Raw genomic sequence first — 27,136 nt, 5'->3', positions numbered from 1 at the left:
CCACCACCCCTCCACAAGTGGAGGGGATCAATATCCCGGGACCCGCCATAGGAAAGGTTAAGTAATGGGATTTTCGAAGAGGACCCATACCTCCCATATTCTATTATGCTTTTCAAGATTGTCATTTAAGGAGGCTGTTAGGTACTCCATTCTCTTGACATCTCTGATCCTAGAGTGCAATTCCAATATTGAAGGTGGTTCTCTCTGCTTCCATTTCAGTGCCACCGAACATCGTGCGGCAGTTAATATATGTGATAAAAGTTTCTTGGACATTTTAGGGAGAGAGATTGGTGGGAGACCCAACACAAAAATCTTCGGATCAAAAGGCACTTCAGCATCTAGGATGGATCGGAGCAAGGAGTGTACCATTTCCCAGTATGGGGCAATCAGGGGGCAGGTCCAGTAAATTTGAAATAGCGTCCCTCTGTCTTTATAGCATCGCCAACAGCGAGAATCGGACCCTGGATATATGGAGTGGAGCAAGTCTGGAGTCTGGTACCAATGGAACAAAATCTTATATTGGTTCTCTTTATATAACGTGCACATAGAGCTCTTAGGGGCCTGAGACCATATAAGCTGCCATGTATGTAGAGGGAGATCTGCACCCAAGGCTCGCTCCCACTTTCCCATATATGCATGCCGAGGACCCGTTGACAAGAAATCATGTGTTAAGAGCTGATAGGTTTGTGAAATCATACCTTTAGGGGACGAGCTCTCTAAGCACAGCTTTTCAAAGTCAGTTAACGGGGAGAATTGAAGATTGGGGACTAGAGATTGTGCATAATGCCGTATTTGTAGGTAGCTAAAGAAAGCCTGTTTGGGAATGTCAAAATCTTTTTGCAGATCTTGAAATGATCTCAGCATACGAGTCCTGGGATCAATCAACTGGCCGTAACGGAATAGGTTCTTTTCCAACCAGAAGTGTGACATCTGTGAAGTCAGGCTGTCCAGGATGTTAGGAGTAAATAGGAAGGACGTAACCAGTGAAGAAGGGGTGGTGAGCGGGTATGTCGGTTTTGCACGCCGCCACAGATGGTGTAGGAGGGACATTGGTCCCAATAGCCGTAGGCTTTCCGTAGATACATCAGAACCCCATAACATGGAGTTTGGATGTATAGGGGCCAACCATAACTTCTCAATTTGTGTCCAACGATTGAAAGCTAGGCATGTGCAATTCGTTTTTTAACGAATTTCGACAAATTCGTTAATTCGGGAATATCCAAATTAACGAAAACTTGTTTAACAAATTTTTTTCCGAATATTCGTAAATTCGATAAAATTGGACATTCGTAAATTTGGGCATTCGTACATTCGTACATTTGCAATTTACGAATGTACATTCGTACATTAGTAAATTGGTGAATTCGTAAATTTGTAAATTTAAAAATTCGGAAATCTGAAATAATAGTTAACTGATAATAACTTAACTATTAGTATTTACTAGTAACTTTTAAATTATAGGTATTGTAATTTCCATTAAAATTTGACTGTTAGTGAACGTAACACATACAATTTTATCCGAAGTTATGAATGATCCGAAAAAATGGAATGGAACGTAATGAATTAATAAAAATAAATAACAATAATAATAATAACAACGTTTTATTATTATTATTTATTATTAATTTGTTCCGTTCCATTTGTTTAGATGCAGCATTCGTTTTGGATAATTCGTAACTTCGGATAAATTTGTATTTGTTACGTTCAATGACAGTCAAATTTGAAAGGAAATTACAATACCTATAATTTAATAGTTAGTTACTATTTCAGATTTTTGAATTTTCGGGTTTTTGGATTTTCAAACTTCGAATTTACAAATTTCCGAATGTTCTAATTTACAAATGTACGATTTTATGAATTTACGAATGTACGAATTTACAAATGAACAAATGTAAAAATGTACGAATGTACGAATGAACGAATGTACGAATGAACGAATGTTCGAATTTACGAATGTACGAACGAACGCATTTACGAATTTTACGAATGAACGAATTTACGAATCGCGATCATAACGAATGACCCGAAAAACGAAAAAAAAAATAAACGAATGAAACGAAAACGAAAATGAACGAATTTTTTGGCTGTGAACATGTCTATTGAAAGCGTGGAGGGTACACCAAGAGGCTACAGGGCGTAATTGGGCTGCCAAATAGTATTTGGCTATGTTAGGAAATGCTAGGCCACCCTGATTACGGCAGGCGTAGAGAACTGATTTAGCAATCCGGTGTCTCTTATAGTTCCAAAAGAAGTTGATCAGGTCGTCCTGCAGTCTCTTAAGGTGTAGGGTTGGCATGGGTATCGGAAGTGTCTCAAATAGATATAGGAACTGGGGTGAAATTGTCATCTTCAGGGTCGCTAGACGCCCAAAGAGGGAAAGTTTCAGGGATTTCCATTTAGTCAACGAGGCTAGCGGTATATAAGTGGGGGAAGTTAGCTTTATAGAGGGAGTCATATGTGGTTGTGAGGTGGACCCCGAGGTACTTTAAGGAGGACGTTTTCCAGGAGTAATTAAATTATTGCGAGAGAGCCGCCAATGTCTGAGGAGGCATATTGAGGGGAAGAGCCTCTGTTTTAGAATTGTTAATTTTATACCCAGATAAGGCACTATATCGATCTAGCTCTGTATGTAAATTCGGCAAGGAAGTATGAGGTTGCGTCAGGGTAAGAAGAACGTCGTCAGCATATAAGGAAATCTTAAAGTCTCTAATACGAACTGGGATGCCATGAACATTTGGGTTCTCCCTGATATGAGCTGCTAAGGGTTTCGATACAAAGGGCGTAGAGCAGCGGTGAGAGAGGACAGCCTTGCCGCGTACCGTTAGATATCGGGAAGGTGGCAGAGGTAGCGTGTTGGGTGCGTACCATGGCCGACGGGGATGAATATAGATGATAAATGGCTCGTAAAAAAGGACCTGCGATTCCAGCTCGACGTAGAGTCGCAAACATAAAAGTCCAACTTAGCCTATCAAAAGCTTTTTCTGCGTCAAGACTGAGCAGAAGTGCTTCTAATTTGGTCCTGTTTGCTACCTCCACGAGGTCAATAACCCTACGGGTATTGTCCCCTGCTTGCCGCATGGGTATGAAGCCTACCTGATCTTTGTGAATCAGTGACGGCATAAAATTGTTTAACCTATTAGCCAGTAGTTTCGTGAAAATTTTTAGGTCCGCGTTAAGTAGCGCTATAGGTCTATAGTTTGATGGTAAGCTGTGGTCCTTTCCAGGCTTGGGGATCAGCGTAAGGAAGGAATTTTGCATATCTCGCGGGATAGGTGTCTCCGACAGAAATGAATTAAACAAGGTTGTCATATAAGGGAGTAAACACAGTAGGAAGGTTTTGTAGTACTGATATGGGAATCCATCAGGTCCTGGGGCTTTGTTATTTGGGAGGGATTTAATTGTGGCCGTGACTTCCTCCTCTGTAATAGGGGAGTTTAGGGTGGTCAAAGCAGAGGGAGAAAGTCGCGGTAGTTCACAATCTTCTAGATAAGAGTGGATCCTTTGGGACAGATCTTGTGGGGGGGGATTATGTGGGACAGTCGAATTGTTATACAAAGTCGAGTAGTAGTCATGAAAGATCTGAGCAATCTTAGTGGGATGGGATTGGGAAATGCCACTTCCATCATTAAGGTGGGAAGTTGAAGCGGTCGCGACTCGATCCCGTAACTGTCTGGCTAGTAGCGTGTGCGGTTTGTTAGCTTTATCGTAGTAGGTTTGCCTTAATCGTAGTAACGCCTTCTCGATTTTACCTAAGTCTATGTCTCTCAGCCCAGCCCTGACATTTATAAGCTCTCTAAGAGTGTTTAAGAACGGGGAGAAAAAAAGGCGTGTTTCCAACTGTTTAAGCTTATCTAGTAAAGCTCTGCGAGCAGTATTAGCGTTCCTTTTGAGTGCCGTGGAGAGTGAGATACATTGGCCTCTAAGGACCGCTCTAAGGACCGCTTTATGACTCTCCCAGTGGAGAGTAGCAGTGGAAACCTCAGAGGAGTTGTTTTCTGCAAAATATAATTTCAAGGTTTTTTCCAGTTCGTCCCTGGAGGGGTCATGTTTAAGCAGAAAATCATTCAAACGCCAGTGACATGTACGAAAGGTGCCCGGGGACAATGCAAGAGACAGTGTGATCGGGGCATAATCCGACCATGAGATTGCTTGAATATCTGAGCCCGTGCAAGCTCTCAGGGTCGGGGCATTCACAAAAAAGTAATCTAAGCGTGAGTGAGATTTATGAGGGTGAGAGTAGAAAGTAAATTGTTTGGCTGAGGGGTAGGCAGTCCTCCAAGAGTCAAATAGGGCGTACTTCCTAGTTAGCTGACGGAAGAGAGTTGATCTTCTATCAAGGGCCTTGGGGACCTGACTCTGTCCAAGGGAGTGTCTATCTAGGCAGGAGGAAAAGGTCAGGTTGAAATTCCCTCCGATAACCAAGTACTGGTGGGGAGATGCAAATAGTCGTTTATAAACTTTAGATAGGAAAGAGGTTTGGTTAGTGTTCGGGGCTTAAATGTTGCAGAGTGTGAGATTAGCCTCTTTCCATGTACCTCTCAAGATGATATAGTGCCCTAAGGGGTCTGAGATTATTGATTGTAACTTAAAAGGGGAGTCTTTTTTAAAAAGAATTGCTACTCCGGCTCGTTTACAAGGGTTAGAGGCTAGGTATATCTGGGAATAATACTTGGTAGCAAATGTCGGTTTTATTAAGGTGTGTTTCCTGGGTGAAAATGATGTCAGCTTTAGATCTTCTGAATTCCCGTAAAGCTAAGCTTCTTTTAATGTTGGAATTAAGGCCTTTCACATTTAATGACAGTATGTCAATCATAGTGGATGGATAAAAAAAAAGGAACATTAGCTTACCAAGACGGCTGTGGTGGTTTTGGATGTGGAGGGTGATGAACAGCTGATTCTTCAGGAGAGTTACGTACCGGTTAGGGAGCATGGTTCTACAGGCGGAGCCTGGGCTCCAGAGGCGGGGGGGCGCCCACAACATAGTAGATAAGAGGGAAATAGAGGAAAGAAAAACCAATAGCGAAGGAGTAGAGAGAGATGTGGATGAAAAAGGAAACAAAAATTAGTACAAAATCAAGTAATAGCCAATCACAGTTTAACCCACCTATAAAAGGTGGTGGGTCGGAAACCTTCGAAGGGCCCCCCCCACATAGGAGGTAAAAACAATACCCTCCCAGGGGGTTAAATGGGGAGCCACTTGGAGATCTCCCGGGGGAGGATAGGACAGTTCCAGGACGGTCATCACCCTCACCCAGGACCGCCTGCAGTTAAGTAATTATGCAGCACACCGTAGAAAAGCAGCTAGATAAAGAAAACTTATGTTTAACAATTAGTAACTAGAATACCATTTGTTCTAAGCTGTGACATCAAATAAGGCAAACTGGTGCAGTTTTTCGCTCAATGATGGGCAAACAGGAATAGTATAGGGATCACTGATCTGCATATGAGCCTAGAAACCTCCCTGGTTACCCATTTAGGAACCCAGGAGAGGTGAAAATAAATAATTAGGTGTAGTATTATACCCTAATAAGATATGGGGTGGGAGGGCAGGGGAGGGTTGGGGGGTAGGGGTTGGTAAAAGTGGGGAAGGGAAGGAGATAAGGGGGGTAAGGGTAGGGGGGTGGAGGGGGAGGGAGTAGGGAAGGGAAAGGGAGGGGAGGAGGGAAGGAAAATGGGTAGACGAGGGAAGGGGAGACCCCGTTAGTGGTTTGAGAGAGCCTAATCATGGCATTAAAATGTCGTCAATAATATACAGACTGAACTTGCGTAAATGCGAAACCATAATACCATAATCCTGGATGTTGGCAGATAGAGTCTGGCCCTCTGTAAAGTAGGAAGAAAAACAGGGTAATTCCATAAACTCTTAGTATGATAGGCAGTGATAGTAACTCCTATACTTGTGATCAGGTGCATCTCAAGCAACGAAAAGTTATCTCTGATGGGCAGATGTTGGAGGGCTATTGGAGTGCGGCCTCTGTCCCTTTCTCCCATTCACCTGGACCCAGGGCTCTGGGCAAGGTGGAGGGGTTGGAAGGGGATCCCACCCAGGAGTGGGCGGGACCGGGATGCCCAGATCCCTGCAGAATGAGTGGAGGTCCTCCGGATACCGTAGGGTGGTGGATCTCCCATCTTTCTTTGCCGTGAGGCTGAAAGGGAAGCCCCAGTGGTATCAAAAGTCATGTTCCTTCAATGTTGTGAGAAGTAGTTGCAAGGAGTGTCTTTGCTGAAGAGTGATCCAGGACAAGTCCGGAAATAGCTGTATAGGGGCGCCATCGAAGTCGATGGTGTGCATGTTGCGCACTTTTCTCATTATGTCCTCCTTCAGGGCGTAGTTGTGGACCCTGCAAATTACATCTCGTGGTCTAGGACCTGGACCACGGGGACGGAGTGCGCGGTGGGCCCGGTCCAATTTAACTCTTTGATTTTCCGGGCGACCCAGTACATTATTGAAAATAGCTTGCAGTGTCACTTGTAGGTCCTCATCCTGAGTCACCTCTGGGAGGCCTCAGACTCTGATGTTGTTGCGTCTGCCTCTGTTATCGAGATCCTCAAGGTGACGTTAAAACTCTCTGAGGGCCAAAGCTTGCGTAGACAAACGATCGTGTATATGGGAGATTTCTATCTTTGTATCATATGCTTCTTCTTCTATGGAAGTGACTTTGGCAGAAAGGTGATGTAGATCAGTACGGAGCATGTTGATTTCAGATCTGCATGTATCACGCACGTACTAGCCCTTTTTTGATTACAACAAAGGTGAGAGAGAGTCTCTCTCTCTCAGGTGCTTTATTTACAAAGCACAAATGGCCAGGTAATGGATGCCTTTGCTATTCAGGCATCCAGAGAGGCACAATCTCATTCTGTGGAACAGTCAATGGCAGGTAAGTCTTGCTATCCTAGTAATGGGGATAGAAGAGGGAAGGAGCAATGTAATATTGGGGGATAGGGGGAGTTTTCCCAGATTTTTTTAATTTAAATTTGTTACTCTTTGAAAAAAAATGTATTTTTTTCTCTCTCTCGCTACCCTTATTTCTCTGTTGCCATGCAGTCCCCCTTGCACCAGCATGAGCCTAACACCACATAACCAAGACCACCGCAATACCAGGTAAGGGCCAACTTTGGGTAAGTAAGAAGATGCAGGAAAAAGAGTGAGTTCTGCCCTGACGAGCGTGCCTTCCTGTCTATTGCAGTCCTGGCCACTCACACTCCAGCTCTAGGAGGTCCAGAGGCCCTCTGGATTGTCAGGATTTTTCCAGGGCAGAAAGTGACTCCTTTAGTCCTGGCAGACCCCAGTACAAAGGGCGCAAATGTATGCTTAAGAGAACGCACACAATTTCTCCGAGGGTTCAGTGCCCGAAAGGCAAATGTTGGTCATGTGGAGATGACCCTATACCTGGAAAGCTACTTTGCAGTAACTGCTTCAGGCAGTTTGCCAGAGACCAGGCATATGAGAGTGAGCAGGTGTCAACCTTGCTCAAGAAAGTAGTCCCCAAGTACATGGCAGAATTTTCCAGTCATCTCGGGCAACCAGGGACAGAAATGGACGAACAGTGTGTACCCTGCACCAAGTCTAAACCAAGCCAACCAAAACCTATTATCACACACCATACAATCTGATTTTAAATTGTGTGGCAATCGCTGCACAACAAGCATTAGGTGCCTTTATCTTTTCAGAGCACCCCAAATGCGATGCGATTCTGCTGTGATTGTCACATGGGAGAATGACCCTTTAAAAACATTGTGCGAAGCTGGTCGCCCCTAAATAGGAGCCGGGGCTTATTTTTGCACACGTAGGGCAGCAAAGTGAATGGGCCGCCCCAATATTGTGTACAAATCGCATAGCAGGGACACTTGTCCCATCTACGTGATAATATCAAATGCCTCTGAAAAGTGACCTAAGCACAGATCACTTTTCAGTGCAATAGCATAGCCTGCCGCAAATGTGAACAAGCCTTTGGGTTCCATAGGAGGAACCTAAAGAAACCTTTCCTCTAATGACAGAAATAAGGGGCCTATTTCAGGAGGAATGGAAAAGGGGAGAGAAAATCCTCCTCAACCAATAGGTTGCAGAAGATGTATCCACTAATGGAGGAGGATGTGACTCCTTTATCTAACCCACCAACGGTGGATGCGGCAGTCACCAGACTGGCCAAGAATGTGACACTTCCGATTGAAGACTCTTCCTCCTTTCACGATATCCTTGATTGAAGCATTGACATGGATTTAAGAAAGTTTTACCTCGCAGCAGGTGGTGCTTGTAAACAGGCCGTTGCTTTAACATCCGTAGCAAGTGCTATGCGAGTGTCGGCACAGAACTTGGAGTATGCGATCAAAAACCAGCTGCCAAAAGAATAAAATCATCAAGGCTCTTGATGAGATAAAACTCTCGGCGGACTTCACAGGTGAGGCAGCTATAGACATCATTCGATGGTCCTCCAGAACCATGCTCAGCTCAGTCATAACCAAAAGAGCGCTGTGGCTAAAACCCTGGGCGGCTGAACCATCCTCAATGCAGAATTGCTGTAAACTGCCTTTTGATGGGAAGGTGCTGTTTGGCCAAAAAACTGGAGACTGCCATCTCCAAGGTTACAGGAAGAAAATCAGGTCTTCTGCCCCAAGATCGAAGGTCCAGACGCCAGAAGGGGCAACCATCTAGAGGAGCGCTAAACAAGTACTGGGATTTCGGAGGTTTTCGCCCATCCAAGGAATTCAGAAGGTGTTGGAGGGGTACACAGTCAACCTTCGTAAGATCGCAGAGAGCTAAGATCCCTGCAGCTCCCTCAGATACCCAGAAGCCCTTTTAACATCAGGCCCGCCCAGGAGGTAGTTGGAGCCAGGTGGCTGAAAGTGACCTAGTTCTGGCAAGACCACTGCCAAAAAAGGCGAAATCAGTCCACAGTGGCGCAAGGCCATTATTGGCTGTTCAAACGGCAGCCTCCAGAACTACCTCAAGAGGCTGAATCAATTTATCTGGAAAGACTCAAGATGGAGTCTCTCCATACCATAGTCCAGGTTATTCAACCAGGAGACTGGAGGATTTCAGTGGACTTGCAATATGCCTACCAGCATGTCCCAATCCTTCAGTCATACCAGCAGTACCTCAGATTTGCATTGAGGGGCAGGCATTACCAGAGCCAGCTGGAGCCTACACAGAATATGGTCTACCTAGGGGCCCAATTCAATACTCAGGAGGCCACAGTTTCCATGCCACCTGAGAAACTCCCCAAAATCAGGAAGAATTTCCAACAGGCATTGGCTGCACCAGCGATGTCAGCATCCCAGTGCATGATTCTTCTTGGGACGATGGCTTCATGTAGTCCAGTGAGCCCCTGGGCTCACTGGAAACTCAGAGTTTTCCAACAAGGCTTCCTGATGCAGTGGAAGAGTTCGTCTAGCCCAGCCAATCAGGATCACCAGCCGAAGGCACCAGAGTCTCTGGTGGTAGATGAAACAAATGCTAAACAGCATTATCCATTAGGGCCGCAGCCATGGATCATTGTTATCACAGATGCAAGTGCAGCAGGGTGGGGCGCCACCTGCGAACAACTCAAGATCCAGGGCAAAGGGGAATTTCCCACTCAGGGCCTAGTTTCCAATATTCTGGAACTTCAAGCAGCATTCATGTCATTGCCCACCTTGCTGCCTCATATACAGGGTCGCCCAGTCCTGCTCCATCTGGACAACATGACAGCAGTGTCTTATATACAGCAACAAGGCAGGACACACAGCCAAACCCTCATGAGAGAGGTGGAACCAATCATGACATTGGCACAACAATATCTCCCAGATTTGAAGGCCATATATCTTCCAGGCTGTTAGAACTTGGAAGCAGATCGTCTATACAGACAATTCATGGACCCCAACAAATGGTCCCTTCACCCTGAAGTGTTCAAACAGATCATCCACGAGTGGGGGTGTCCGCAAGATGGATATTTTTGCCTCATCAACCATCTGCAAGGTGAGCCAGTTCCTCTCGCACTACCCTCATCCATTAGCAGGGGGGACGGGTACCTTGACCAATCCTTGGGTTGGGCAACTGGCCTATGCCTTCCCTCCAATTTCTTTAATCCTGAAATTCCTGAGGAGATTGTTGACAGAGAATTTGACAGTCATCACAGTATTTCCTTACTGGCCTCACAGACCATGGGTCTTTCTGGCAATGGATCTCAGCATGTGCCCACCGATCACTCTGCCGGTGACTCCTTATCTCCTGTCTGAAAGAGATACCCTACATCTGCAACCATCACGACTGGCTTAGTGGCCTGGAGATTGTAAGGCAGGGGTTACAAGAGTTAGGATGTTCTCTAGAGGGTATTAGAACTTTACAGAGTTCCAGAAAGGGGTCAACCAATGCCATCTACTCAAGAATATGGAATAGGTTCACGAGCTTTGCAGCTGGACGTCAGTTTGACCCTAGTGACCCACATGTATCTCAAATCCTGTATTTCCTGCAATCCGGATTGGATTTGGAGCTCGGCCTAAGTTCGCTTAAGGTGCAAATTTCAGCCATCTCGGCTTTTACCCAAAAGAAATGGGCAGCAAACCTGCTGGTGGAGCACTTCATGAGATATATTGTGATGAAGTCCCTTAATTTTGAGTTCAGAAGTTTAAATTCACATTTCACTGTTTGCAAAAATGTAATCAATGCATCCACATTCTTAAAATATACATTTGCATTTATTAAATGTTTGTATTGAAGCCTGCAGAGCACTGCAACCAAGATCAGCACATCATAGGTGCAATGCACAGGCTCCTGCAAACTCTTCCCCAGCCCCATTTGTAGACCTCCATTTATGGACCTTCTATTATGGGGCCGAAGGGAGTAAACAATGGACTACAAGGACAATGAGGTCACCACGCTTGTGCTCTATTGAGATCTGCATGTCTGTCTGTTACACTAACAGATGGGACTTGTAGTCCTCCCATTCGATCTGTGAATGGGTGACATGGCAGTGTGGAAAAAGGACCCTGTGATTCAGGTAAGTGAGTGGAGTGGTTAAAGGGTGTTGGGTGGAAAATATGACCATGTTAAATGTTATACCCTATATATGAGTGTAATGTGAAATGTGGCCTTTATAGCAGGTATAGAAGTACAAGAGCCATATATGAGATTGTGACATGCTGTTCGAATCTGGATTTGCTTACAGCAACTGATGAAGGTCTAGATCAGTGGTCTTATCTGACCCTTGAAACACTATCCCCGCCACTGATACAAGGCACTATTCCTCCCACTGACTTCAACAATGGGCCACCATTCCTTCCACTGACACCAGCTATGGAGCACCATTTCACCCACTGATGCCAATGATGGGGCACTATTCCTTACCCTGAAACTAACAATTACATAGTTACATAGTAGGTGAGGTTGAAAAAAGACACAAGTCCATCAAGTCCAACCTATGTGTGTGATTATGTGTCAGTATTACATTGTATATCCCTGTATGTTGCGGTCATTCAGGTGATTATCTAATAATTTCTTGAAGCTATCAATGCTCCCCGCTGAGACCACCGCCTGTGCAAGGGAATTCCACATCCTTGCCGCTCTTACAGTAAAGAACCCTCTACGTAGTTTAAGGTTAAACCTCTTTTCTTCTAATTGTAATGAGTGGCCACGAGTCTTATTAAACTCTCTTCTGCGAAAAAGTTTTATCCCTATTGTGGGGTCACCAGTACAGTATTTGTATATTGAAATCATATCCCCTCTCAAGCGTCTCTTCTCCAGAGAGAATAAGTTCAGTGCTCGCAACCTTTCCTCATAACTAAGATCCTCCAGACCCTTTATTAGCTTTGTTGCCCTTCTTTGTACTCGCTCCATTTCCAGTACCTCTTTCCTGAGGACTGGTGCCCAGAACTGGACAGCACACTCTAGGTGCGGCCGGACCAGAGCCTTGTAGAGTGGGAGAATTATCGTTTTATCTCTGGCGTTGATCCCCCTTTTAATGCATGCCAATATTCTGTTTGCTTTGTTAGCAGCAGCTTGGCATTGCATGCCATTGCTGAGCCTATCATCTACTAGGACCCCCAGGTCCTTTTCCATCCTAGATTCCCCCAGAGGTTCTCCCCCCAGTGTATAGATTGCATTCATATTTTTGCCACCCAAATGCATTATTTTACATTTTTCTACATTGAACCTCATTTGCCATGTAGTCGCCCACCCCATTAATTTGTTCAGGTCTTTTTGCAAGGTTTCCACATCCTGCGGAGAAGTTATTGCCCTGCTTAGCTTAGTATCGTCTGCAAATACAGAGATTGAACTGTTTATCCCATCCTCCAGGTCGTTTATGAACAAATTAAATAGGATTGGTCCCAGCACAGAACCCTGGGGAACCCCACTACCCACCCCTGACCATTCTGAGTACTCCCCATTTATCACCACAATCTGAACTCGCCCTTGTAGCCAGTTTTCAATGGGGCACTATTGCTGTCATTGATACCAATGATGGGGCATTGTTTATTCCCAGGATGTTTAATGTGCACACTGGCCACAGTCCGGCCCCCCAAAGTCTGAAGGACACTTAAATGGCCTTTGTTTGGAAAGTTTCGAGACCCCACCTCTAGATGCTTCCTAATGCCAATTTGGAGCTGGTACAATTTGCAAATCCTATATCACTTAAAGTCACAGTATGACCAGGCTCATGTAAGGTAACGCTCCTAAGTGTGAACTGTACTTTGCCTTTATTGCAGCTTGTATAAATTTGTTACTTGCAGCCATGGAGGGGGGCAATGACATCATTACCGTTTCCCACAGTGCCATGCTCCATGCTTGAGCAACCAGTTGCCAGGCTCAAAGTCTGGCACATGACATAGGAGAGGTATGTATAGCTCTGCACAAGTTTTATCTTTGAGTAAGTCACAACTTGCACAGGTGCTGCAGTAGCAAATTAAGGCAGAAGGGGGGCATGGGAAAAGTAATACCTTCTTTTGATACACTGTCAAGCAAACTTAAAGTAAAGCGTCCAATAAGAAAAAGTTCAATAAACATTTAGAAAATGTTTCTTTAGCATTAAAATGTAAAAGCTGCAAAAAACTGTCATAAAACAAGATACTTAAAAGGAAATTGGCGGCATAATTTTAAAAGAATACTGACTAGTGACTACTTGTCTATTAAAGTGGTAGTAAAGCCTGCTTTGTGATTTTTATCTACAGGTAAGCCTATAATAAGGCTTACCTGTAGGTAAAATTAATATCTCCTAAACATGCACCGTTTAGGAGATATTCACCCTGCATGCAGCCGCTGATGTCATACAGTGTCAGACCTTTAGAGCGTCTTGCTGGAACCGAGGGCTCCTGCGTGCATGTGCGGGAGGGACGTCATCGCGGCTCTGCTCACTCACAGCGCCGGAGCCAGCAAACCCAGAAGAAAGGACGGGAGAACATTCAGCACTCTCAGCGGTGACCGGGCGCCACTGGAAGGGCTTTATTCTCAGGTAAGTATTTCATAATGTGCTAGTATGCAATGCATACTAGCTCATTATGCCATTGACTTGCAGGGGTTTTTTGGGGGTTTTTTTCAGCGTTTTACTACCACTTTAAGGCCATAGGTGAAAATTACCCAGTGTCATTTCTTTGCCTCTTGTCTTATTAGGAGCAACAGGCTACACATCAAAGATGCATACATGTCAAATATCTGTTTCTATATGAATGTAGGTACTATACTTACCGAGTTGTGAGTGTCATTCACATATTGTACTTTTCATTTTTTTATACCTTGTAGTTTAATGTGTATGTAAAGCCAAAACTTTTTTTTGTTTTGGATAGAGTAGGCAATTGTTAAGTCCCATGTCATTTATTTTTCTGAGCCTCTTCAGCATGATTTCCCTTTACTCTTGGGCCCCAAGGCACAGCACAATTTAGGAGGAAATCTTTTCAAAGGAAGGGGAAATCCTTATCACCAGAGCAGGTGTCACCATGGGTAGAACTCCTTTCACTTCTTGCTTCTGTGACAACTGTAAAATTGTGGCTTTCCGGAGACAATGGTCACCAGGACAGCAGATATGGGGGGGGGAATCTCTCCAGTGGAGAAAAAGAGATTGATTTACTAAAGACAGATAAGCTGTTCACTTTACAAGGGAAGTTACACTGTGCATGGAAATTGTCCCTAAAGCTTAGTGAATGTGGTGATATTTTACTTTGAAAAGAATACCCAATCATTTGCAAAAAAAATTTCTTTTAGAAAAGTAGCATTTTGATTGGATGATTGGAAGTGCAACTTCCGCAAAAAAAAAAAGAAGTCTATTTGCCTTTAGGAAATTAACCAATAAAAACAGCAAAAAGATCCTGCCTTGGAATTCCTATTTCCCCATTACATGCAAAACAATAACAACAAAAAAAGAAAAAAAAAAAGGCTGTACATACACCTAAAATTAAAACTTAAAATAATGCCTTTTAAATGTTATTATGTTATAAATATCAACTAAAAAGTGCTCAGTCATTGTATGTTTTTTTTTGCATGTTTTGAAAGCAAGAGGCAAAAATGTGCAAGGACAATTCTTTAAAACCTGCTGGGACCATCCATGGCAATCAGGTACAGCTTGCAGTTACCATTGCAGGCTGACGTGTCTGTTGTTAGGTAACGCAACACGGAATTCATTTAAATAGCTCAAGTTGTCGGGTATTACTTACCAAAGTAGCAGGCCTCTTTCTTGATCGAATAATATACTGGGAGATGTACCTGAGTAACAAAAGTCTTGGCTGTGCTTATCCTTTGTTTGGAGTCGGTGAGATCAAGATCCATATAGTTATTTAGGAAGATGGGAATCCTCTCCTGGGAAGGCATCGCAGTGTTTACAAGTCTTCAGTGACTAGGCCACTGACTTGTTGCATTGGTAACAGGGAATGCCAGGATCTGCCCCTCAGCTGAGTCTGCGCTGCAGCCATGAATAATGAATGCAGCTTACAACCCATCATTACAATTGCATTCAAAAGCTATTGAAACTATTTATTATAAGACCTCCTTGACATCTAGTTACATAAAGATTACTAACCCTGGCATGTATCCTTTTTTTCCAGCATGATTGTTCAAAATTACACTTTCACTCAGCAAATTTTAATTTCCTTTGTTAGATTCATGAAGCCTTTACTGGTTTTACATTCTGCTGAAAGGAACGTGCACGGGCTTTGGGTATAAATGTTTCATCTCTCTGACTTTAATATTTAAGTCCTGGTTCTTTAGTTTGGATTGTTTCCCTGAACAAAGTTAAGATGAGAATCTTGAAGCTTAATTCCTGTACATACAGTACTTCAAGAGGTATTCCCCAGATCTTATCTTACAGCCAATGCTTAGGCTTTGCATATCTTAACTACAATATCGATACATTTACTTTTCCAAAATAAGTTTTATTTAATTTCTGTGAGAATGGAAATGATTAATTTGGCAACTTCAATTTTCAAATTATGACTTTACGGTAACAAAAAGAAGAATATAGCAGAAACATAGAAAAGTGACGGCAGAAAAAGACTGAGTAGACTATCGGGTCTGCCCATGTTATTTTTGTTTTTTTGTTTGGGGTTTTTTTTTGAGGGGGGGGGAGGGTCATTAACTTTGTTGTCTGACTATACATCTATGTTTATCCCAAGCAGGTTTGAAGTCATTTACTGCTGACTCTTTACTGTTGGTAGTTTATTCCAATTATCAACTGCCCTTTCAGTAAAATAATACTTTCTAAGATTAGTTTTGAACTTTCCTCCTGTTAGTTTGAGCTCATGTCCCCGTGTTCTTGATTTTGGTTTTGTATTGAAAAGACGGCCTTCCTGAACCTTATTCACCCCCTTGATGTATTTAAAGGTTTCAATCATGTCTCCCCTTTCCCTTCTTTCCTCCAGACTGTACATATTAAATTCCTGAAGTCGCTCTCGATATTTTTTATCCCCTAAACCTTTCATTTTCATTCACCTCATCATTCTTCATGCCACTATTTGTATTAGGCAAGTGCTGGGAGCCGGAGCATGCACTTGCTACCAAAGTTATAGACTTCTTTTTAGCGGCAGTGTCAGGCGGTCCTGCGTCAAGGGGGGGGGGGGCGCCCTGTCCCACATTGCAGCTAGAGTTTTAGGCCTCAGGCATGCAGGACATTTTGTAAACTCTTCTAGAAGCCTTTCTTGCTGGCAGCAGCGTTTTGGCAGAAAAATGCCTATTGCTTGTAAAAGTGTTTAAGCGCATTTGCAGGCGTCAAGCACTTGGGCGTTAATTCCTTTTTTTGGCCAGGATAATAATTTATTCTGGCCATTAAAATTAATTAATATGAAGCACTAAATGTGCCTAGCTTTAACGCACATTTACAAGCGCCACATGTTATTTTTTCTGCCAAAACTCTGCAGCTTCTGGATGCACTGACAGTGGGGGGGGGGGTTTCCGGCCTCTAAATACCTTGGCCACTAAACTCCTCTAAAAGTCTATGTGTGCATGGTTTACATGCAGGGGGAATTAGAGGCAGGAAAAAAGACACCAGACTCCCCTAGGAACAGCTGAAAAAATGTCAAGTGTGTATGAGGCCTTAGGTTTCATGTGAACATGGGAAAAAGTTCTACAATATAAAGAAAATAAAGAATTTAAAACAAATTAGTGATGATTCTTCTTTGAGTATTTTATAAGATGTTGCTAAAATGCCTACCCTTGAAAACGATGAAGTGCTCCAGAAAATATCTATGGAAAGGACAGCGGGAGCTATGTGTGATGTGTTAATTACACTTAACTGCATACTGTTTTCCCAAATACTTCTCTCTAAAAATGTGCAGAAATAGAAAGAAAAGCCCACAATGTGGGTTGTCACCAGGACAAGAATATATAAGGGAAAACCTCTAATGGAGACACTAGTTCTGGTGACCCTGGTGATAACCAGGGATTTCCCTCACTTTGGAGGGATTTCATCTCACTACCTGTTTTCGTTATGGGACAGGAAGTGAAAGGAAATCTCCCCAATGGCATACAGATGGCAAAAAAAAATTGACAGGGGTTATAACCCTCCCTTACTCCATCCAAATAAAAAAGTATAGGATTTTATTTTACATTTTGTATTGTTTTTTTCCATCATGTAATGAAAAAATTAAGCATTATTTTTTACTGAAGCAGTGTACCAAATTAAAGGCTTTTTTTTAATTCAACCAGTGGGTTGATCAAAATGTACACCCTCACATTTTTGTACATATTTTATTATATCTTTTCATGTGACAACACTAAAAAAATGACACTTGGCTACAATGTAAAGCAGTGAGTGTACAGCTTGTATAACAGTGTAAATTTGCTGTCCCCTCAAAATAACCCAACACACAGCCATTAATCATTAATGTCTAAACCACTGGCAACAAAAGTGAGTACACACTAAGTAAAAATGTCCAAATTGGGCCCAAAGTGTCAATATTTTATGTGACCACTATTATTTTTCAGCACTGCCTTAACCCTCTTGGGCATGAAGTTCAGCAGAGCTTGACAGGTTGCCACTGGAGTCCTCTTCCTCTCCTCCATGGTGACATCACGGAGCTGGTGGATGCTAGAGACCTTGCGCTCCTCCACCTTCCATTTGAGGATGCCCCACAGATGCTCAATAGGGTTTAGGTCTGGAGACATGCATGACCAGTCCATCACCTTTACCCTCAGCTTCTTTAGCAGGGTAGTGGTTGTCATGGAGGTGTGTTTGGGGTCGTTATCATATTGGAATACGCATATGCATATGCAGCCTCCGGAGGGGATCTTGCTCTGCTTCAGTATGTCACAGTACATGTTGGCAATCATGGTTCCCTCAATGAACTTTAGCTCCCCAGTGCCAGCAGCATTCATGCAGCCCCAGACCATGACACTCCCACCACCATGCTTGACTGTAGGCAAGACACACTCGTCTTTGTACTTCTCACCTGTTTGCCGCCACACACGCTTAACACTGATCCAAATACGTTTATTTTGGTCTCATTAGACCACAGGACATGGTTCCAGTAATCCATGTCCTTAGTCTGCTTGTCTTCAGCAAACTGTTTGCGGGCTTTCTTGTGCATCATCTTTAGAAGAGGCTTCCTTCTGGGATGACAGCCATGCAGACCAATTTGATGCAGAGTGTGGCGTATGGTCTGAGCACTGACAGGCTGACCCTCCACCCTTTCAACCTCTGCAACAATGCTGGTAGCACCTATACGTCTGTTTCACAAAGACAACCTCTGGATATGACGCTGAGCACATGTACTCAACTTCTTTGGTCGACTATGGCAAGGCTTGTTCTTAGTGGAACCTGTCCTGTTAAACCACTGTATGGTCTTGTCCACCGTGCTGCAGCTCAGTTCCAGGGTCTTGGCAATCTTCCTATAGCCTAGGTCATCTTTATGTAGAGCAACAATTAGGGAAAATGGCTAATTGGGGCCAATTTGGACATTTTCACTTAGGGGTGTACTCACTTTTGTTGTCAGCGGTTTAGACATTAAAGGCTGTGTTTTGAGTTATTTTGAGGGGACAGCAAATTTACACTGTTATACAAGCTGTACACTCACTACTTTACATTGTAGCAAAGTGTCATTTCTTCAGTGTTGTCACTTGAAAAGATATAATAAAATATTTACAAAAATGTGAGGGGTGTACTCACTTTTGTGAGATACTGTATGTGGTGTGGGAAATGCAGCAAATCCTGAGCGTTCTCCACACCGCACTGAAATCGCACTCCGTTCATGCAAGGCTGTCCACAAGGTTTAGGAGTGTGACTATAGGAAAATTTGACTATTCTTCCAGAAGCGCATTTGTGAGGTAAGGCACTGGTTTTAGACGAGAAGGCCTGGTTTGCAGTCTCCGCTTTAATTCATCCCAAAGGTGTTCTATTGGGTTGAGGTCAGGAGGTGCAGGCCAGTCAAGTTTCTTCACCCCAAACTTGCTCATTCATGTCTTTATGGACCTGGCTTAAAGCTTAAAGCAGAGTTCCATCCTAATTTACAACATTGGCTGCAGTTATTGCCAACCACATCCCCATTAATTTTCAGAGAGTTTTTTTTTAATCTTCTGCCTTTTGTTGAGGGAAAAGGCTGCACTTCCGTCAATCCTCGCCATGGAGAGGTACACCATTTCCCTTTTCCCATTGGCTCCTGGGATAGCAGTGTCATCAATTCCAGGAGTCAATAGGCATCCCCCGCTGCTGGTATTGCGTTATTTTACCTGCTATACACAGAGTGGGTTGTGATTAGTTTCCACTATACATGTGCAAAATCGGAGAATGCATGCTGGGTAGCCAGCTGCACCTGATCCTGGAAGAGAGTCCGAGCAGGCTTCAGATGCCCACAATAAGGATGGCTGTTTGCTGGATAAGGAGTTCAAAGTAAGTCCTAAGACGTGCACAAAGTCCAAAACTCTATAATATATAGCACATGCCGATTTTTAATGAACAAGCGGCGACTGTCACGGGGGTTATTTAAAAAAAAAAAAGCAAAAAAAAAAAAAAACGTCTGGAACTCTGCTTTAAGAAAGAAAAAAGAAGTTGCAAACAAGGTTTATTTACACTACTATGCAAGAGAAACCTTTACATACACTGGTATAGACAAATTAGCAGCAATGGGGGGCCTCACTTGCTAAAGGGACATTGATAAATGCAGCCCTTTGTGCTTAAACACATTCTCAGCGTGTTTTCTGCTATATTGCTTAACAGCTAGTGTATCCTTAGCAATACCTGATTAAACAACATCACTTAAACGATGCTGACATTTGTGTGTGTTCTCTTCTATGTATTCTATATGAAACAGAAGTACGTGTGGGCACAAGAAGTTTCCAAGGAAGGTCAAACTTTCATAGTTTGAAAGTGCTACAATTGTCACTTATGATACAAAAACACATAATTACAGAAAGTACTTTTAACAGAAAGATTCTGAGTCTATATGTCATTAATAGGGATGAGCGAACGTTTCGGCCTGAACATAAGTTCAGACGTTCGCTGAACAGCCGAACAAATGGGTCGTTCGACCATTTGTTTGGCCCCCCGAACCTACCACAATGCAGTGAAAGCTTCAGCCAATCGGGGCACAGAGCACTGTCAGAGTCATGATTGAGTCATCATGACTTTATCCAATCATGGCTCATTCCCGCCCCACAGTATAAAAACAGAAAATTGTATCCTACTTACTGTAATTTTCTTTTCCTGGTGCCTATTCATGGCAGCATACATAAGATAGTAGCCCCGCCTACTTCTGCCCACAGGACCAGTGCTCAGCTATAAAAAGTTAACACCCACACAACAGCCCTTTCCCTGTATATCGCTAGGAGCGATATGGGTGGGTTCGCTATGCTGCCATGGATAGGCACCAGGAAAAGAAAATTACAGTAAGTAGGATACAATTTTCTGTTTTCCTGGTGCCTCAATGGCAGTATACGTATGATAGATCAATAACTAGCTAATCAGGGTGGGAAGCTTCAGCAAATTAGATCATAAGAAAGTGAGTAAGCTACTGGCTGCCTGCCAAAGACAGGTGTAGTGAGGACTACGAAGCCCATCAGTAGTGCTGAAAGAACGCGCCATAATAGAACCGGATTGGCTCCCCTGCCTGCCATGTTGGCTGACATCTCACTATGAGATAGGCAAGCAAATGGACAAAAAAAGAGAATGGGCTGTTGTGTGGGTGTTAACTTTTTATAGCTATGCACTGGTCCTGTGGGCAGAAGTAGGCGGGGCTACTATCATATGTATGCTGTCATGGAGGCACCGGGAAAGTATTCTTTTAATAGCAGCCATTTTCAGTGTGATTTTGGCTTGGAGAGAGACAGAACAGGGCTCTGTTCCATGTTATTAGTTAGTTAGTGTGATATACTGAGCTATTTTGCTTCAATTGTCAGTGTAGAATATTAGTTTAGTGTCAGTCTAGGGATCGTGTGACTGTGTCAGTAATCTTTACATTAGTGTATAGTTAGAGTAGGGACAGTTCAGATAGAGTCAGTGTAGTTGTGTTTAAACACCGTCGATTTGATTGTGTTACTGCCAGTTTAACGCCATTTAATTCTGTGTGCGTTACTGCCAGTTTAACGCCATTTAGTTTTTTGCATCACTGCCAGTTTAATGCCTTATAGTTCTGTGTGTGTTACAGCCAGTTTAACACCATATAGTTTTGTGTGCATTACTGCCAGTTTAATGCCATATAATTTTGTGTGCGTTACTGCCAGTTTAACCCCTTGCCGCCGAGCGTACGCAGATGTGCGGCCTCGGCTTTCGGGGGTTATACCGGGATGATGCCCGCAGCTGCAGGCATCATCCCAGTACCGTTTTTTAGAGCCGGCAATCGGCTTTCCAGGGATAACAACTGATGTGTGCTAAAAGCCGCTTGGCTGTTATACTGGAGGAGTGGGAGGGGACGCCCCCCCCCTTCCGCCACCTCCCGCTGCTCTCAACAGGCCTCCCGTCCCACCGGGGGACCCGACAATCCGATGCCTCCGGCGGCTAGGGACAGACTGGAATGAAGCTGGAAAAGGCTTCGTTCCAGCCTCCTGATTATAAACACAAAAGCGATATCATGACGTCACTTCCCGTTTACTCGGCTGCCAATGGCGCTCATTTAAAAAAATATACAGTATTCAGAATCGCCTAAAATGGCATTCTGAATACTTTGAAGTGCAAAGGAGCGATCGGGGGTCTTTTAGACCCCCGATCCCTCCATAAAGAGTACCTGTCACCACCTATTACTGTCACAAGGGATGTTTACATTTCTTGTGACAGCAATAAAAGTGATCAAAATGTATTTTTTTTTAAACACAATTAATATAAAAATAAATAAAATAAATAAGAAGAAAAAAATTTAAAGTGCCCATGTCCCCGTGAGCGCAGCAAAGAAAAGCATACGGAAGTCGCGCCCGCATATGTAAACAGTGTTCAAATCACACATGTGAGGTATCGCCGTGATCTTCAGAGTGAGAGCAATAACTCTAGCACTAGACCTCCTCTGTAACTCTAACCTGGTAACTGTAAAAAAAATTTAAAGCGTCGCCTATAGAAATTTTTAGGTACCGTAGTTTGTCGCCATTCCACAAGTGGAATCAATAGTATGTAAACTCTTGGAGGGGATGATAAGGGACTATATACAAGATTTTAGTAATAAGAACGATATCATTAGCAGTAATCAGCATGGATTCATGAAGAATCGTTCTTGCCAAACCAATCTATTAACCTTTTATGAGGAGGTGAGTTGCCATCTAGATAAAGGAAGGCCCGTAGACGTGGTGTATCTGGATTTTGCAAAATCATTTGACACAGTTCCCCATAAACGTTTACTGTACAAAATAAGGTCCGTTGGCATGGACCATAGGGTGAGTACATGGATTGAAAACTGGCTACAAGGGCGTGTTCAGAGGGTGGTGATAAATGGGGAGTACTCAGAATGGTCAGGGGTGGGTAGTGGGGTTCCCCAGGGTTCTGTGCTGGGACCAATCCTATTTAATTTGTTTATAAACGACCTGGAGGATGGGATAAACAGTTCAATCTCTGTATTTGCAGACGATACTAAGCTAAGCTAATGGGGTGGGCGACTACATGGCAAATGAGGTTCAATGTAGAAAAATGTAAAATAATGCATTTGGGTGGCAAAAATATGAATGCAATCTATACAATGGGGGGAGAACCTCTGGGAGAATCTAGGATGGAAAAGGACCTGGGGGTCCTAGTAGATGATAGGCTCAGCAATGGCATGCAATGCCAAGCTGCTGCTAACAAAGAAAACAGAATATTGGCATGCATTAAAAGGGGATCAACTCCAGAGATAAAACGATAATTCTCCCACTCTACAAGACTCTGGTCCGGCCGCACCTGGAGTATGCTGTCCAGTTCTGGGCACCAGTCCTCAGGAAGGATGTACTGGAAATGGAGCGAGTACAAAGAAGGGCAACAAAGCTAATAAAGGGTCTGGAGGATCTTAGTTATGAGGAAAGGTTGCGAGCACTGAACTTATTCTCTCTGGAGAAGAGACGCTTGAGAGGGGATATGATTTCAATTTACAAATACTGTACTGGTGACCCCACAATAGGGAGAAAACTTTTTCGCAGAAGAGAGTTTAATAAGACTCGTGGCCACTCATTACAATTAGAAGAAAAGAGGTTTAACCTTAAACTATGTAGAGGGTTCTTTACTGTAAGAGCGGCAAGGATGTGGAATTCCCTTCCACAGGCGGTGGTCTCAGCGGGGAGCATTGATAGCTTCAAGAAACTATTAGATAATCACCTGAATGACCGCAACATACAGGGATATGTAATGTAATACTGACACATAATCACACACATAGGTTGGACTTGATGGACGTGTGTCTTTTTTCAACCTCACCTACTATGTAACTATGAGTGCGTGCAATCTTAAAGCGTGACATGTTTGGTGTCTATTCACTCAGCATAACATCATCTTTCATATTATACAAAAAAATTGGGCTAACTTTACTGTTTCGTTTTTTTTAAATTCATGAAAGTGTCCCTTTTCCCAAAAAGTTGTGTTTAAAACACCTCTGCACAAATACCGTGTGACATAAAATATTGCAACAATCGCCATTTTATTCTCTAGATTCTCTGCTAAAAAAAATATATATATATAATGTTTGGGGGCTCCAAGAAATTTTCTAGCAAAAAATACGGATTTTAACTTGTAAATCCCAAATGTCAAAAATAGGCTTAGTCGTGAAAGGGTTCACACCATTTACTTCTGTGTACGTTACTGTCAGTTTAACGTCATATAATTCTGTGTGCGTTACTGCCAGTTTAACGCCATATAGTTCTGTGTGTGTTACTGCCAGTTTAACGCCATATAGTTTTGTGTGCGTTACTGCCAGTTTAACGCCATATAGTTCTGTGTGCGTTACTGCCAGTTTAACACCATATAGTTTTATGCATTACTACCAGTTTAACGCCATTTATTTCTGGGTGCGTTGCTGCCAGTTTAATGCCATATAGTTCTGTGTGCGTTACTGCCAGGTTAACGCCATATAGTTTTGTGCGTTACTGCCAGTTTAACGCCATTTATTTCTGGTTGCTTTGCTGCCAGTTTAACGCCATATAGTTCTGTGTGAGTTACTGCCAGTTTAATGCCATATAGTTCTGTGTGTGTTACTGCCAGTTGAACACCATATAGTTTTGTGCATTACTGCCAGTTTAACGCTATTTATTTCTGTGTGCGTTACTGCCAGTTTAACGCCATATAGTTCTGTGTGCATTACTGCCAGTTTAACGCCATATAGTTTTGTGCGTTACTGCCAGTTTAACGCCATTTACTTCTGTGTGCGTTACTGCCAGTTTAATGCCATATAGTTCTGTGTGTGTTACCGCCAGTTTAACGCCATATAGTTTTGTGCGTTACTGCCAGTTTAACGCCATTTACTTCTGTGTTTCACTGTACGTTTGGCGCATTATAGTTCAGTATATTATAGTGTATCCGTGGAGTGTGTCTGTGTATTGTGAGTACTCAAATTAAAGTGCACCAAACACCTCTTTACATTGATTAAAGTGCATCTACGTACAGATTTCAACTTCTTGTCAGGGCTGGGCTCCTGATTGTAAACACGGAAGTGACATCATGACGTCACTTCCCGTTTACTCAGCTGCCAATGGCGCCCGTTTTAAAAAAATATACAGTTTCCAGAATCGACGAAAACGATGATCTGAATACTTTGAAGTGCAAAATATAACTGCCAGTTTAACGCCATTTACTTCTGTGTGCGTTACTGTCAGTTTAATGCCATATAGTTTTGTGTGCGTTACTGCCAGTTTAATGCCATATAGTTCTGTGTGCGCTACTGCCAGTTTAATTCCATTTAGTTTTGTGCGTTACTGCCAGTTTAACGCCATTTACTTCTGTGTGTCACTGTACTTTTGGCGCATTATAGTTCAGTATATTATAGTGTATCCGTGGAGTGTGTCTGTGTAGTGTGAGTACTCAAATTAAAGTGCACCAAACACCTCTTTACATTGATTAAAGTGCATCTACGTACAGATTTCAACTTCTTGTCAGGGATGGGCTCAGCCCTTCCTTCTCTGAGCTGGCCGCTCAGCTGTCGGCTAATTGCTAGCTCCTATCTCTCAACAGTGACTCACCTGTTGATGATATCCTGCTTGTCAGTCCTGCCTACTTAAGCCGTCCAGTCCAGATGATCTCTGCCTTCACCTTGGTCACATCTCTAGAGACGCTCTCCTGTGTTATTGTTAAAGACTTGCTTGGCTGACATTCCTTCTGGCTCCAGATCCTGCTTGCTGTTCTACTATGCTGTTCTCTGGCTCCCTGATGTTTTGGCTTGTCTGACTATCCGTCTCGGTTCCTGAACTCTGGCTATGTTTTGACTACGTTTACTCTGTTTACCTTTTTTATTATTATTAAACAAGTGTGATTTAACTGTACTTCTGTCTCAGTCTGATTCATGGTTTCTGACACTTCTTTACATTTGCTTATAAGCACTGGTCACTCCCTCTCAATAATGTCTGGGAGGACAACAAGGAGAGGCAGATGTTCCCTTGGCCCTGTAAGGGGGCCAGCAACAAATGTCTCAGGCAGGGCATCATTTCCTCTGTTTAATGAGTTTGCCTGTGCTATCAAGCCACAGCATGCAGAGGAGGTGGTGGACTGGCTTACTAAACCTTCCTCATCCTCCTCACCCTCTGTCACCCAAGCAGAGACAAGTGTGCAGTCCCCTGCAGTTGCCAGAGTGGATAAACCTGCCTCCTTGTCCACATCTATTCCTGCCATAGCCCTAACATCAGCCATTGAGGAGTCAGCTGAGTTATTTGACCACAGCGTCAGCCACTTGCTCCTTGATGATGCCCAGCCATTACTGGATTCACATGTTGGTTCCGAGGTTGAGGATGACAGGAACATGAGCCTAGAGAGAACACTGGTAGACAAATTGGCATTCATGTTCCCAAAGCCACAGTGTATTGCCAAGTTGTCTCCAGTGGTAATGATGAAGATGGAGAAGATGGAGATGATGATGATGATTATTATGAGGTCCCTGATGCGACTTGGGTGCCACATAGAGCAGAGAAGGAAACTGAAGGTGAGGCGGCACAACTCCAAGGAGGCCGACGTCAAGAAAGAGTAGAGAGCAGCCGCCCTATTCCATCACAATCTGCAGCTGTTATTTCCCGGCCCACTTCCCAAAGCTCAGCTGTCTGGGCCTTTTTCAGCACATCTGCAGCAGATCGCACTGTTGCTATCTGCAAACTGTGTCTCAGGCACATCAAACATGGCAAAAACACCAACCATTTGGGTACCACATGCTTAACAAGGCATTTAACGTCCAAACACTCAGCCCATTTTCAAGAGCACCTAAAAGACACACAAAAGGGGCACAAATCTGTCCCTCCTCCTCCTTTTTACCCACTTCAGTCTTACCTCTCAGCAGCCTCCACTGACAGGGATGATGGTATAGCACAGGGTGTCCCAGGTCCTAGCAGCACATCTGCCAGCAGCACACCACCAGCTGTAGACTGTAGCCGGCAAATTTCTCTGCCCCATCTGCTGCAGCAAGAAAAAAAAAATACAGTCCCTGCCACCCACATGCCCAGCGTCTAAATGCAAGTATGTCAAAGCTGTTGGCTCTCCAACTTCTGCCTTTCAGCCTGGTGGATTCTGCCCCCTTCTGTGAATTCGCACAATGTGCTGTAGAACAATGGCAGGTTCCCAGTCGCTACTACTTTTCAAGTAAGGCCGTTCCATCTCTCTACCATCACATGGAAGGGATTGTTCTGGCATCGTTGGGCAAGGCAGTCAACCGTAAAATCCACCTTATTGCTGACACGTGGTCCAGCAAGCATGGACAGGGATGATATATTTTGTTCACAGCACACTGGGTAATGCTGCTTGCAACTCGAAAGGATGCAGGACAGGGCTCAGTGCTGCAGCTTGTTGTGCCCCCAAGTTTCCATACAGCTGGTGGTTATGATACCAGACCTGTGAGATCTACCCTCTCCTCCTCCTCTGCCACCTCCATGCCCTCCTCTGCAGAATTGTCCTATGAACATCAGGTACCCACTAAGCGTTCAAAGGGCTATTCCCAGAGTCAGGCTAAAAGTTGCCATGCAGTGCTTCAGCTGGGGTGTTTAGGGGACAGGAACCACCCCGGAGCAGAGATTCTTGCAGCTCTGCAGGAACAGGCCCAGAGGTGGTTCACACCACGCCAGCTGGAGCCAGGAATGGTGGTGTGCCTTAGACAGGGAAAGTTGATACATGTG

At 43.7% G+C, this 27,136-nt stretch overlaps 1 protein-coding gene across 2 annotated transcripts in view; it reads right to left on the bottom strand.

Moving 5' to 3' along the window:
* Positions 1-14,843, bottom strand: part of LG08H10orf90 (linkage group 08 C10orf90 homolog) — a 367,755-nt gene extending 352,912 nt beyond the window's left edge. Inside the window, exon 1 of one of the 2 annotated variants that reach the window (XR_012235628.1) lies at positions 14,620-14,843. Coding sequence is in view for 1 of the 2 variants with exons in the window: in XM_073595738.1 (XP_073451839.1) it covers positions 14,620-14,773 (154 nt within the window). In the remaining variant the exon portion in view is untranslated. The remainder of the gene's footprint in view (positions 1-14,619) is intronic. The other variant, XM_073595738.1, reaches the window with a different exon arrangement.
* Positions 14,844-27,136: the final 12,293 nt, after the last annotated feature.

The sequence above is a fragment of the Aquarana catesbeiana genome, linkage group LG08, assembly GCF_042186555.1.
Source record: "Aquarana catesbeiana isolate 2022-GZ linkage group LG08, ASM4218655v1, whole genome shotgun sequence".
Lineage (NCBI taxonomy): Eukaryota > Metazoa > Chordata > Amphibia > Anura > Ranidae > Aquarana > Aquarana catesbeiana.
The sequence above is the reverse complement of the archived record's forward strand: the minus strand, read 5'-3'. Positions and strand labels throughout refer to the sequence as shown.